Here is a 14,699-nt window from a genome sequence, read left to right on the forward strand (position 1 = left end):
AGTCACTGTAGTATTACTCCACAAGTCACTGTAGTATTATTCCACGAGTCACTGTAGTATTATTCCGTGAGTCACTGTAGTATTACTCCACGAGTCTCTGTAGTATTATTCCATGAGTCACTGTAGTATTACTCCACGAGTCTCTGTAGTATTATTCCATGAGTCACTGTAGTATTACTCCACGAGTCTCTGTAGTATTACTCCATGAGTCACTGTAGTATTACTCCACAAGTCACTGTAGTATTATTCCACGAGTCACTGTAGTATTATTCCATGAGTCACTGTAGTATTACTCCATGAGTCACTATAGTATTACTCCATGAGTCACTGTAGTATTACTCCACGAGTCAATGTAGTATTACTCAATGAGTCACTGTAGTATTACTCCACGAGTCACTGTAGTATTACTCCACGAGTCACTGTAGTATTATTCCTTGAGTCACTGTAGTATTATTCCTTGAGTCACTGTAGTATTACTCCATGAGTCACTGTAGTATTACTCCATGAGTCACTGTAGTATTACTCCACGAGTCACTGTAGTATTACTCCACGAGTCACTGTAGTATTATTCCTTGAGTCACTGTAGTATTACTCCACGAGTCACTGTAGTATTATTCCTTGAGTCACTGTAGTATTATTCCTTGAGTCACTGTAGTATTACTCCATGAGTCAATGTAGTATTACTCCATGAGTCACTGTAGTATTACTCCACGAGTCACTGTAGTATTACTCCACGAGTCACTGTAGTATTATTCCTTGAGTCACTGTAGTATTATTCCTTGAGTCACTGTAGTATTACTTGATGAGTCAATGTAGTATTACTCCATGAGTCACTGTAGTATTACTCCACGAGTCACTGTAGTATTACTCCACGAGTCACTAGTATTACTCCATGAGTCACTGTAGTATTACTCCACGAGTCACTGTTGTATTATTCCATGAGTCACTGTAGTATTACTCCATGAGTCACTAGTATTACTCCATGAGTCACTGTAGTATTACTCCACGAGTCACTGTTGTATTATTCCATGAGTCACTGTAGTATTACTCCATGAGTCACTGTAGTATTACTTCATGAGTCACTATAGTATTACTCCATGAGTCACTGTAGTATTATTCCATGAGTCACTATAGTATTACTCTGCGAATCACTTAGTATTAGTATCCATATGTTGACCTCATAGGAGCCTCGTGGAGTATTACCGAGTATTGCTAATACTGTGCTTGAACATAGTATCATGTGTGTATACAATTCTTCTGGAGAAACAAAATTCTCTTAATAATCTAGTGTTGACATGTAGCCATTAGCTCAGCGTCCCTTCAATGCTAACACGCTAGCTAACGCGCTGTCTGACTGAAGGACGGCGAGGTTTACTGCATCGACGCCCGTTACTACGGCAACATCAGCCGCTTCATCAACCACCTGTGCGACCCCAACCTGATCCCGGTGCGAGTCTTCATGCTGCACCAGGACCTTCGCTTCCCTCGCATCGCCTTCTTCAGCTCCCGGGACGTGCTGAGCGGGCAGGAGCTCGGGTGAGACTCGCCTCCTCCGCGCTCAACCCGGCGTCGCTGATCCTCGTCTCTGCCGCAGGTTCGACTACGGCGACAGGTTCTGGGACATCAAGAGCAAGTACTTCACCTGCCAGTGCGGCTCAGAGAAGTGCAAGCACTCGGCCGAGGCCATCGCGCTGGAGCAGAACCGCGTGGCGCGCATGGAGGCGTGCAACGACCTCAACGACGACTGCGGCACGACCTTGATGTGACCTCTGGCGCGACCTCTGGCGCGACCTCTGGCGTGTTGACCTTACACACGTGTCACGTGACGCCAACGATTGTGAATCATCTTTTGTTTTTTTTACCCTTTTTTTTTTACTCGTAGTTCGTGAAATAAATGAATGATTGTGGAGTCTCTGGAAAGTTCTCTTGCCACACGACTAATAACGTTGACTTTAATGAAGAAAACAACCTTTTATCCAGTTAGCCACATGCTAACTAGCACTGCTAACTAAAGGCTAGTCTCACTATGGAGTCAACCGTCTTAAGATAATGTCTTACTAATTTAAGGAAGCTAACGTTTGATGCTAACCTTAGCTGAAGCTCCAGTTATCAAATGACTGCTAGTTGTAGCAGTTAAGCTAACAACTGCTAGCCTAGCTGTTTACAATGTGTTACTTCTCTAGCTAATTAGCTCTTTACCCTTTAGTTAGCACTGCTAACTAATCTTTAGGCTAATCTTTGTCACTATTAAGGATCACCAGTTTAAAAGTGTTTCGATGACATACGGGATCATGCTAACATTTCTGGTGCTTTAGCAAGAGGCTAATTAGCACATGAGCAAAACAAAAGGCTCCAGTTCGTTGGACTGACGTAGTATTAGTACTACTATTAGTACTACTGACAGTCTTGTGTTCAAAGAATCACAAAAAACACTTTGAAACTTAAGATGTTTCAAAAATGTTTTGCTAACGTACTAGATTAGCTAAAGCTAGCTGAAGCACAATTCATCATCAATTACTTTGTTAGCGTTTAAGCTAATGAACTCAACTGTGCGTTAATCGTACGTTTTCCTTGATTTTGCAACAATCGACGTAGTTTGAAAACAGTTGAACACGAAACATACTTTAATAAAACTTGTAGCATCACAGCTACTAGTTAGCATCTCAACTGAGCATGAACGACCACGACTGAGGAACAAAACAAATCTGTAAAGAAGCTTTTCTGACGACGTCACGAGTCAAAGAAGCTTCATGAAGCCTCGTCGCTAAGAATCAATGAAGCTCCTCCAGTATTGATTACTCTGCTAACGCTAATGCGCCGCTGAAGCTAAATGAGCTTCGAACAAAAACACGTGAAACCGTCGAAGTTAAAACTTTATTGGAACAAACGAGAAGGACAAACATCTTTATACATAGAGTTGAAGGTTCAAGTTCTTGTGCAGCAAACACGACCTTCAACGCTTCACAGTCGAACTCGAGACGAGCTCCAGGTGCAAAGTCAGCAGGTGAGTTAAGTAAACATGTGGAGAGAGAAGAAGAACCTGCTTCAGGTCAAAGGTCAGTCTTTGGCCCGTTTGGGTGTCTTGTTGGACTTGTTGAGGATCTTCATGAGGCTTTTGGACATAAAGTACGGTTTCTGGACCGACCCGTCGTTACGCTCCAGGTCCTCCACTGTGGACATGAAGGGATGAACGGATGAAGAGATGAAATGATGAGATGAAATGATGAAGAGATGAAGTGATGAAATGATGAAGTGATGAAGAGATGAAGTGATGAAATGATGACGTGATGAAGTGATGAAGTGATGAAATGATGAAAGATGAAGTGATGAAATGATGAAGAGATGAAATAATGAAGTGATGAAATGATGAAGTGATGCAATTATGAAGTGATGAGATGATGAAGTGATGAAATAATAGAGATGAAATAATAAAGAGATGAAATGATGAAATGATGAAATAATGAAGTGATGAGATGATGAAGTGATGAAATAATAAAGAGATGAAATGATGAAGAGATGAAATGATGAAGTGATGAAATAATGAAGTGATGAGATGATGAAGTGATGAAATAATAAAGAGATGAAAGGATGAAGTTATGAAATGAAGTGATGAAACACAAAACAGTGACTGTGGTGATGATCATGTTGACCTTTGACCTATGTGATTGTGTTACTACAGCAACATGTTAATGAAGCTTCATCTGATTGGAGAACAAGTTACAACATCAACGCTTTCTTTGTCGTAAGCTCCGCCCACTGAGCGGAGCACTAAGAGATGTGATTGGATCAGACGCGTGTCAATCAAAACAGCTGGTGTGTGAAGGGATGAACTCACAGAAGCAGAGGAACAGTGTGTCCACACACATGTTGTAGACGCTGAAGAAGCCGTGAGCGATCAGGTAACTTCCAAACACAACCGTCTGACACGACAAGAGCATGTTACAAGAGACACACACGCACACGCACACACACACACACTCACTATGATGGGCATCCAGTAGTAGTTTAGCGTCTCCGACTGGAAAGTGTTTCCTGGTAACACGATTCTTCCAGAGAAGAAGTAAAACGACAGAACACCTGCACGAGACCAACCATCACACACACACCATCATGGGGACCATCATGGGGATCATCTACTCACCCATCCCTCCGACCACCAGCAGCTTCCCGAAGAGCAGCAGCAGATCCGTGACCTTGTCCAGGACAACCACCCTGAAGCACACGGGTTAGCGTTAGCTAGCTAGCTTGAAACAAAGAGAAGGAAAGTCTTGATCCAGACGCCCCTCACATGAACACCCTCCCAGAGAAACCCACAGAAGGACACCCTCCCAGAGACACCCCTCAGAAGGACGCCCTCCCAGAGACACCCTCAGAAGGACGCCCTCCCAGAGACACCCACAGAAGGACGCCCTCCCAGAGACACCCACAGAAGGACGCCCTCCCAGAGACACCCACAGAAGGACACCCTCCCAGAGACATCCCTCAGAAGGCCGCCCTCCCAGAGAAACCCCTCAGAAGGCCGCCCTTCCAGAGACACCCACAGAAGGACGCCCTCCCAGAGACACCCCTCAGAAGGCTGCCCTCCCAGAGACACCCACAGAAGGACGCCCTCCTAGAGACACCCTACAGAAGGACGCACTCCCAGAGAAACCCACAGAAGGACACCCTCCCAGAGAAACCCACAGAAGGACACCCTCCCAGAGACACCCCTCAGAAGGCTGCCCTCCCAGAGACACCCCTCAGAAGGACGCCCTCCCAGAGACACCCCTCAGAAGGTTGCCCTCCCAGAGACACCCACAGAAGAACGCACTCCCAGAGACACCCACAGAAGAACGCCCTCCCAGAGACACCCACAGAAGGACGCCCTCCCAGAGACACCCACAGAAGAACGCCCTCCCAGAGACACCCCTCAGAAGGTTGCCCTCCCAGAGACACTCACAGAAGGACGCCCTCCCATAGACACCCCTCAGAAGGCTGCCCTCCCAGAGACACCCCTCAGAAGGCTGCCCTCCCAGAGACACCCACAGAAGGACGCCCTCCCAGAGACACCCACAGAAGGATGTCCTCCCAGAGACACCCTCAGAAGAACGCCCTCCCAAAGACACCCTCAGAAGGACACCCTCCCAGAGACACCCTCAGAAGGATGCCCTCCCAGAGACACCCACAGAAGGACGCCCTCCCAGAGACACCCGCAGAAGGACGCCCTCCAAGAGACACCCACAGAAGGACGCTCTCCAAGAGACACCCCTCAGAAGGCCGCCCTCCCAGAGACACCCACAGAAGGACACCCTCCCAGAGACACCCCTCAGAAGGCTGCCCTCCCAGAGACACCCACAGAAGGACACCCTCCCAGAGACACCCCTCAGAAGGCCGCCCTCCCAGAGAAACCCCTCAGAAGGCCGCCCTTCCAGAGACACCCACAGAAGGACGCCCTCCCAGAGACACCCCTCAGAAGGCTGCCCTCCCAGAGACACCCACAGAAGGACGCCCTCCTAGAGACACCCTACAGAAGGACGTACTCCCAGAGAAACCCACAGAAGGACACCCTCCCAGAGAAACCCACAGAAGGACACCCTCCCAGAGAAACCCACAGAAGGACACCCTCCCAGAGACACCACTCAGAAGGCTGCCCTCTCAGAGACACCCCTCAGAAGGACGCCCTCCCAGAGACACCCCTCAGAAGGCTGCCCTCCCAGAGACACCCACAGAAGAACGCCCTCCCAGAGACACCAACAGAAGAACGCCCTCCCAGAGACACCCACAGAAGGACGCCCTCCCAGAGACACCCCTCCCAGAGACACCCACAGAAGAACGCCCTCCCAGAGACACCCCTCAGAAGGTTGCCCTCCCAGAGACACCCACAGAAGGACGCCCTCCCATAGACACCCCTCAGAAGGCTGCCCTCCCAGAGACACCCACAGAAGGACGCCCTCCCAGAGACACCCACAGAAGGATGCCCTCCCAGAGACACCCCTCAGAAGGCTGCCCTCCCAGAGACACCCACAGAAGGACGCCCTCCCATAGACACCCCTCAGAAGGCTGCCCTCCCAGAGACACCCACAGAAGGACGCCCTCCCAGAGACACCCACAGGAGGATGCCCTCCCAGAGACACCCCTCAGAAGGCTGCCCTCCCAGAGACACCCACAGAAGGACGCCCTCCCAGAGACACCCCACAGAAGTACGTCCTCCCACAGACACCCCACAGAAAACGCCCTCCCAGACACCCACAGAAGAACGCCCTCCCAGAGACACCCACAGAAGGACGCCCTCCCAGAGACACCCCTCAGAAGGCTGCCCTCCCAGAGACACCCACAGAAGGACGCCCTACCAGAGACACCCCTCAGAAGGCTGCCCTCCCAGAGACACCCACAGAAGGACGCCCTCCCAGAGACACCCACAGAAGGACGCCCTCCCAGAGACACCCCATAGAAGGATGCCCTCCCCAAGACACTGACTTGTCTGACTTTTATAAAAGAATAAAACTGAACCTGACGACGTTTCTCATCAGCAGCATGAAAGCGTTTCTGGCAGAAACGCAGAAGTTCTTCCCGTAGATGGCGATCTGGAGAGACGACACAACGTTTCATGTGGCGTCAGAGGTAGGATGAGATGATTCTCACCATGATGTAGGCGTTTCTGTTGAGGAACTTGATGAACTTCTCCAGACACCAGAAGCAGCACTTCATGCAGCACAGGATGAACCGGGCCACGGGGTTCTGAGCACCTGAGACCCAGAAACAAGAGTCAGACCCGTGTGAGACACATGAAGACACAAGCTGAGAAGAACCTTTAGTCTTGTGGTCGATGTACTCCAGCAGGATCCTTACCACCTGCACCAGAGTCAAGATCAACGATCCAAACGCCAGAGAACCCACGTGGTACCTGCAGGATCATGAGACATCATCCATCTATCCCTTCATCCATACATCCATCCATCCATCCATCCATCCATTCATCATCCATCTATCCCTTCATCCATCCATCCGTTCATCTACGATCCATCTGTTCATCTATCATCCATCTATCCCTTCATCCATCCATCTGTTCATCCATCCATTCATCTATCATCCATCTATCCCTTCATCCATCCATCTGTTCATCTATCCCTTCATCCATCATCCATCATCCATCGATCCGTTCATCTATCATCCATCTGTCCATCTATTATCCATCCATCCATCCATCCATCTGTTCATCTATCATCCATCTATCCCTTCATCCATCATCCATCCATCCGTTCATCTATGATCCATCTGTTCATCTATCATCCATCTATCCCTTCATCCATCCATCTGTTCATCTATCATCCATCCGTTCATCTATCATCCATCTATCCATCCATCTGTTCATCTATCCCTTCATCCATCATCCATCGATCCGTTCATCTATCATCCATCTGTCCATCTATTATCCATCTATCCATTCATCCATCCATCTATCATCCATCTGTTCATCTTTCATCCATCCCTTCATCCATCCATCTGTTCATCCTCATCCATCCATCCATTATCCATCCATCCGTTCATTATCCATTCTAGACCGTCTCTGAAGAATCGTCCAGCTACTACAGGTAGACGAACAGGTATATGAAGGGTCACCTCACCTGAGCGTCCTGATAAAGGAGGCACTGAGCGGGAACATGGGAATGTCGTGAGGTTTGGAGAAGGCCCAGTAGTAGGAGGCGAAGGCTCCGGCCAGACTGCACTGACCCAGAGCGATGACGAAGTTGACGCACCAGAGGAAAGCCACCACGTTGTAGATCTGCAGGTTGAAGATGTTCCTCTGGAACAGACCCTCTTCGTTGTAGTTGATGAAGATGCAGCTGACAGAAGGGCATTGTGGGTAATCTGAGGCGGTGAAGTTCTGTGAGAGAGGAGGAACATTTACTCCTCTTATCTTCTCCATTGGTTGATTAACAACAAGAGGTCACCTGAGGGTCACACTCCACGTCTCCACTGATGTTCTTACAGTCAGCCATGGACGAGTTCAGAGCCACGACTTTGTAGACCGGAGCTCCAGAAGTGGCCAGATACCTGTTCATGTGGTCAAGACTAGTGTGTTTGTGTGGTCGAGACGAGTTTATGTCGATGTGACAAGTTTATTCATGCAGTTGAGACTAGTTTATTCATGCAGTTTGGACTAGTTTATTCATGCAGTTGGGACTAGTTTATTCATGCAGTTGAGACTAGTTTATTCATGCAGTTGGGACTAGTTTATTCATGCAGTTGGGACTAGTTTATTCATGCAGTTGAGACTAGTTTATTCATGCAGTTGGGACTAGTTTATTCATGCAGTTGGAACTAGTTTATTCATACAGTTGAGACTAGTTTATTCATGTCAATGTGACTAGTTTATTCATGTCGATGAGACTAGTTTATTCATGCAGTTGGGACTAGTTTATTCATGCAGTTGGGACTAGTTTGTTCATGCAGTTGGGACTAGTTTGTTCATGTCGATGAGACTAGTTTGTTCATGTCGATGAGACTAGTTTATTCATGTCGATGAGACTAGTTTATTCATGTCGATGAGACTAGTTTATTCATGTCGATGAGACTAGTTTATTCATGCAGTTGGGACTAGTTTGTTCATGTCGATGAGACTAGTTTATTCATGCAGTTGGGACTAGTTTATTCATGCAGTTGGGACTAGTTTGTTCATGTCGATGAGACTAGTTTGTTCATGTCGATGAGACTAGTTTATTCATGTCGATGAGACTAGTTTATTCATGCAGTTGGGACTAGTTTATTCATGCAGTTGGGACTAGTTTGTTCATGCAGTTGGGACTAGTTTGTTCATGTCGATGAGACTAGTTTGTTCATGTCGATGAGACTAGTTTATTGATGTCGATGAGACTAGTTTATTCATGCAGTTGGGACTAGTTTATTCATGCAGTTGGGACTAGTTTGTTCATGCAGTTGGGACTAGTTTGTTCATGTCGATGAGACTAGTTTATTCATGTCGATGAGACTAGTTTATTCATGCAGTTGGGACTAGTTTGTTCATGTCGATGAGACTAGTTTATTCATGCAGTTGGGACTAGTTTATTCATGCAGTTGGGACTAGTTTGTTCATGTCGATGAGACTAGTTTGTTCATGTCGATGAGACTAGTTTGTTCATGTCGATGAGACTAGTTTATTCATGTCGATGAGACTAGTTTATTCATGCAGTTGGGACTAGTTTGTTCATGTTGATGAGACTAGTTTATTCATGTCGATGAGACTAGTTTATTCATACTCACTAGTGCATTCGTGAGGTTGATACTAGTGCATTCGTGAGGTTGATACTAGTGCATTCGTGCGGTTGGGTTTAGTTTATTCGTGCGGTTGAGACTAGTTTATTCGTGCGGTTGAGACTAGTGCATTCATGAGGTTGGGACTAGTGCATTCGTGCGGTTGGGTATAGTTTATTCGTGCGGTTGAGACTAGTTTATTCGTGCGGTTGAGACTAGTTTATTCGTGCGGTTGAGACTAGTTTATTCGTGCGGTTGAGACTAGTGCATTCATGAGGTTGGGACTAGTGCATTCGTGCGGTTGGGTATAGTTTATTCGTGCGGTTGAGACTAGTTTATTCGTGCGGTTGAGACTAGTTTATTCGTGCGGTTGAGACTAGTTTATTCGTGCGGTTGAGACTAGTTTATTCGTGCGGTTGAGACTAGTGCATTCATGAGGTTGGGACTAGTTCATTCGTGCGGTTGGGACTAGTTTATTCGTGCGGTTGAGACTAGTGCATTCATGAGGTTGGGACTAGTGCATTCATGAGGTTGGGACTAGTTCATTCGTGCGGTTGAGACTAGTGCATTCATGAGGTTGAGACTAGTTCATTCGTGCGGTTGAGACTAGTGCATTCATGAGGTTGGGACTAGTGCATTCGTGCGGTTGAGACTAGTTTATTCGTGCGGTTGAGACTAGTGCATTCATGAGGTTGGGACTAGTTCATTCGTGCGGTTGGGACTAGTTTATTCGTGCGGTTGAGACTAGTGCATTCATGAGGTTGGGACTAGTGCATTCATGAGGTTGGGACTAGTTCATTCGTGCGGTTGAGACTAGTGCATTCATGAGGTTGGGACTAGTGCATTCGTGCGGTTGATACTAGTTTATTCGTGCGGTTGAGACTAGTGCATTCATGAGGTTGGGACTAGTTCATTCGTGCGGTTGAGACTAGTTTATTCGTGAGGTTGAGACTAGTGCATTCATGAGGTTGGGACTAGTTCATTCGTGCGGTTGAGACTAGTTTATTCGTGAGGTTGAGACTAGTGCATTCGTGCGGTTGAGACTAGTTTATTCGTGCGGTTGAGACTAGTGCATTCGTGAGGTTGATACTAGTTTATTCGTGCGGTTGAGACTAGTGCATTCGTGCGGTTGAGACTAGTTTATTCGTGCGGTTGAGACTAGTGCATTCGTGAGGTTGAGACTAGTTTATTCATGCGGTTGAGACTAGTTTATTCGTGCGGTTGAGACTAGTTTATTCGTGCGGTTGAGACTAGTGCATTCGTGAGGTTGAGACTAGTGCATTCGTGAGGTTGAGACTAGTGCATTCGTGCGGTTGAGACTAGTTTATTCGTGCGGTTGAGACTAGTGCATTCATGAGGTTGAGACTAGTGCATTCGTGCGGTTGAGACTAGTTTATTCGTGCGGTTGAGACTAGTGCATTCGTGCGGTTGAGACTAGTTTATTCGTGCGGTTGAGACTAGTGCATTCGTGAGGTTGAGACTAGTGCATTCGTGAGGTTGAGACTAGTGCATTCGTGCGGTTGAGACTAGTTTATTCGTGCGGTTGAGACTAGTGCATTCGTGCGGTTGAGACTAGTTTATTCGTGCGGTTGAGACTAGTGCATTCGTGAGGTTGAGACTAGTGCATTCGTGCGGTTGAGACTAGTTTATTCGTGCGGTTGAGACTAGTGCATTCGTGAGGTTGATACTAGTTTATTCGTGCGGTTGAGACTAGTGCATTCGTGCGGTTGAGACTAGTTTATTCGTGCGGTTGAGACTAGTGCATTCATGAGGTTGAGACTAGTTTATTCATGCGGTTGAGACTAGTTTATTCGTGCGGTTGAGACTAGTTTATTCGTGCGGTTGAGACTAGTGCATTCGTGAGGTTGAGACTAGTGCATTCGTGAGGTTGAGACTAGTGCATTCGTGCGGTTGAGACTAGTTTATTCGTGCGGTTGAGACTAGTGCATTCATGAGGTTGAGACTAGTGCATTCGTGCGGTTGAGACTAGTTTATTCGTGCGGTTGAGACTAGTGCATTCGTGAGGTTGAGACTAGTGCATTCGTGCGGTTGAGACTAGTTTATTCGTGCGGTTGAGACTAGTTTATTCGTGCGGTTGAGACTAGTGCATTCGTGAGGTTGAGACTAGTTTATTCGTGCGGTTGAGACTAGTGCATTCGTGAGGTTGAGACTAGTTTATTCGTGCGGTTGAGACTAGTTTATTCGTGCGGTTGAGACTAGTTTATTCGTGCGGTTGAGACTAGTGCATTCGTGAGGTTGAGACTAGTTTATTCGTGCGGTTGAGACTAGTTTATTCGTGCGGTTGAGACTAGTGCATTCGTGAGGTTGAGACTAGTGCATTCGTGAGGTTGAGACTAGTGCATTCGTGCGGTTGAGACTAGTTTATTCGTGCGGTTGAGACTAGTGCATTCATGAGGTTGAGACTAGTGCATTCGTGCGGTTGAGACTAGTGCATTCGTGAGGTTGAGACTAGTGCATTCGTGAGGTTGAGACTAGTGCATTCGTGCGGTTGAGACTAGTTTATTCGTGCGGTTGAGACTAGTGCATTCGTGAGGTTGAGACTAGTGCATTCGTGAGGTTGAGACTAGTGCATTCGTGCGGTTGAGACTAGTTTATTCGTGCGGTTGAGACTAGTGCATTCATGAGGTTGAGACTAGTGCATTCGCGCGGTTGAGACTAGTTTATTCGTGCGGTTGAGACTAGTGCATTCGTGCGGTTGAGACTAGTTTATTCGTGCGGTTGAGACTAGTGCATTCGTGCGGTTGAGACTAGTTTATTCGTGCGGTTGAGACTAGTGCATTCGTGCGTTTGAGACTAGTGCATTCGTGCGGTTGAGACTAGTGCATTCGTGCGGTTGAGACTAGTTTATTCGTGCGGTTGAGACTAGTGCATTCGTGAGGTTGAGACTAGTGCATTCGTGAGGTTGAGACTAGTGCATTCGTGAGGTTGAGACTAGTGCATTCGTGCGGTTGAGACTAGTTTATTCGTGCGGTTGAGACTAGTGCATTCGTGAGGTTGAGACTAGTGCATTCGTGAGGTTGAGACTAGTGCATTCGTGAGGTTGAGACTAGTGCATTCGTGAGGTTGAGACTAGTGCATTCGTGCGGTTGAGACTAGTGCATTCGTGCGGTTGAGACTAGTGCATTCGTGCGGTTGAGACTAGTGCATTCGTGAGGTTGAGACTAGTGCATTCGTGAGGTTGAGACTAGTGCATTCGTGCGGTTGAGACTAGTGCATTCGTGCGGTTGAGACTAGTGCATTCGTGCGGTTGAGACTAGTGCATTCGTGCGGTTGAGACTAGTGCATTCGTGAGGTTGAGACTAGTGCATTCGTGCGGTTGAGACTAGTGCATTCGTGAGGTTGAGACTAGTGCATTCGTGCGGTTGAGACTAGTGCATTCGTGAGGTTGGGACTAGTTCATTCGTGAGGTTGAGACTAGTGCATTCGTGAGGTTGAGACTAGTTTATTCGTGAGGTTGAGACTAGTGCATTCATGAGGTTGGGACTAGTTCATTCGTGAGGTTGAGACTAGTTTATTCGTGAGGTTGAGACTAGTGCATTCGTGAGGTTGAGACTAGTGCATTCATGAGGTTGGGACTAGTGCATTCGTGAGGTTGAGACTAGTTTATTCGTGAGGTTGAGACTAGTGCATTCATGAGGTTGAGACTAGTGCATTCATGAGGTTGGGACTAGTTCATTCGTGCGGTTGAGACTAGTTTATTCGTGCGGTTGAGACTAGTGCATTCATGAGGTTGAGACTAGTTTATTTGTGAGGTTGAGACTAGTGCATTCATGAGGTTGGGACTAGTGCATTCGTGCGGTTGAGACTAGTTTATTCGTGCGGTTGAGACTAGTGCCTTCATGAGGTTGAGACTAGTGCATTCATGAGGTTGGGACTAGTTCATTCGTGCGGTTGAGACTAGTTTATTCGTGAGGTTGAGACTAGTGCATTCGTGCGGTTGAGACTAGTTTATTCGTGCGGTTGATACTAGTTCATTCGTGCGGTTGAGACTAGTTTATTCGTGAGGTTGAGACTAGTGCATTCGTGAGGTTGGGACTAGTTCATTCGTGCGGTTGAGACTAGTTTATTCGTGAGGTTGAGACTAGTGCATTCATGAGGTTGGGACTAGTTTATTCGTGCGGTTGATACTAGTGCATTCGTGCGGTTGAGACTAGTTTATTCGTGCGGTTGAGACTAGTGCATTCGTGCGGTTGATACTAGTTTATTCGTGCGGTTGAGACTAGTTTATTCGTGCGGTTGATACTAGTGCATTCGTGCGGTTGAGACTAGTTTATTCGTGCGGTTGAGACTAGTGCATTCGTGCGGTTGATACTAGTTTATTCGTGCGGTTGATACTAGTGCATTCGTGCGGTTGAGACTAGTTTATTCGTGCGGTTGAGACTAGTTTATTCGTGCGGTTGATACTAGTGCATTCGTGCGGTTGAGACTAGTTTATTCGTGCGGTTGATACTAGTGCATTCGTGCGGTTGGGACTAGTTTATTCGTGCGGTTGATACTAGTGCATTCATGAGGTTGGGACTAGTTTATTCATGCGGTTGATACTAGTGCATTCGTGCGGTTGAGACTAGTTTATTCGTGCGGTTGAGACTAGTTTATTCGTGCGGTTGATACTAGTGCATTCGTGCGGTTGAGACTAGTTTATTCGTGCGGTTGATACTAGTGCATTCGTGCGGTTGGGACTAGTTTATTCGTGCGGTTGATACTAGTGCATTCATGAGGTTGGGACTAGTTTATTCGTGCGGTTGATACTAGTGCATTCGTGCGGTTGAGACTAGTTTATTCGTGCGGTTGAGACTAGTTTATTCGTGCGGTTGATACTAGTGCATTCGTGAGGTTGAGACTAGTTTATTCGTGCGGTTGAGACTAGTTTATTCGTGCGGTTGAGACTAGTGCATTCATGAGGTTGGGACTAGTTTATTCGTGCGGTTGATACTAGTGCATTCGTGCGGTTGAGACTAGTTTATTCGTGCGGTTGAGACTAGTTTATTCGTGCGGTTGATACTAGTGCATTCGTGAGGTTGAGACTAGTTTATTCGTGCGGTTGATACTAGTGCATTCGTGCGGTTGAGACTAGTTTATTCGTGCGGTTGAGACTAGTTTATTCGTGCGGTTGATACTAGTGCATTCGTGAGGTTGAGACTAGTTTATTCGTGCGGTTGAGACTAGTTTATTCGTGCGGTTGAGACTAGTGCATTCGTGCGGTTGATACTAGTTTATTCGTGCGGTTGAGACTAGTTTATTCGTGCGGTTGAGACTAGTTTATTCGTGCGGTTGATACTAGTGCATTCGTGAGGTTGAGACTAGTTTATTCGTGCGGTTGAGACTAGTTTATTCGTGCGGTTGAGACTAGTGCATTCATGAGGTTGGGACTAGTTTATTCGTGCGGTTGATACTAGTGCATTCGTGCGGTTGAGACTAGTTTATTCGTGCGGTTGAGACTAGTTTAT

General features: G+C 46.9%; 2 protein-coding genes across 5 annotated transcripts in view; one reads left to right on the plus strand and one right to left on the minus strand.

Moving 5' to 3' along the window:
- Positions 1 to 1,909, plus strand: part of ehmt2 (euchromatic histone-lysine N-methyltransferase 2) — a 26,587-nt gene extending 24,678 nt beyond the window's left edge. For all 4 annotated transcript variants that reach the window (XM_087786154.1, XM_087786155.1, XM_087786156.1 and 1 more), the window contains 2 exons: positions 1,361 to 1,536; positions 1,595 to 1,909. In XM_087786154.1, coding sequence (XP_087642280.1) covers positions 1,361 to 1,536; positions 1,595 to 1,766 — 348 coding nt within the window. In that variant the 3' untranslated portion in view covers positions 1,767 to 1,909. The remainder of the gene's footprint in view (positions 1 to 1,360; positions 1,537 to 1,594) is intronic.
- A 951-nt stretch (positions 1,910 to 2,860) lies between these two features.
- The window catches only part of slc44a4 (solute carrier family 44 member 4), a 60,431-nt gene continuing 48,592 nt past the window's right edge, over positions 2,861 to 14,699 (minus strand). Inside the window, exons 14-22 of the mRNA XM_087786158.1 lie at positions 7,932 to 8,034; positions 7,605 to 7,864; positions 6,789 to 6,883; positions 6,622 to 6,725; positions 6,490 to 6,563; positions 4,142 to 4,212; positions 3,983 to 4,077; positions 3,836 to 3,920; positions 2,861 to 3,170 (exon numbers count right to left, since the gene is read on the minus strand). Of these exons, the coding sequence (XP_087642284.1) occupies positions 3,058 to 3,170; positions 3,836 to 3,920; positions 3,983 to 4,077; positions 4,142 to 4,212; positions 6,490 to 6,563; positions 6,622 to 6,725; positions 6,789 to 6,883; positions 7,605 to 7,864; positions 7,932 to 8,034 (1,000 nt within the window). The 3' untranslated portion in view covers positions 2,861 to 3,057. The remainder of the gene's footprint in view (positions 3,171 to 3,835; positions 3,921 to 3,982; positions 4,078 to 4,141; positions 4,213 to 6,489; positions 6,564 to 6,621; positions 6,726 to 6,788; positions 6,884 to 7,604; positions 7,865 to 7,931; positions 8,035 to 14,699) is intronic.

This window comes from Callionymus lyra, chromosome 3, assembly GCF_982586985.1.
Source record: "Callionymus lyra chromosome 3, fCalLyr1.hap1.1, whole genome shotgun sequence".
Lineage (NCBI taxonomy): Eukaryota > Metazoa > Chordata > Actinopteri > Syngnathiformes > Callionymidae > Callionymus > Callionymus lyra.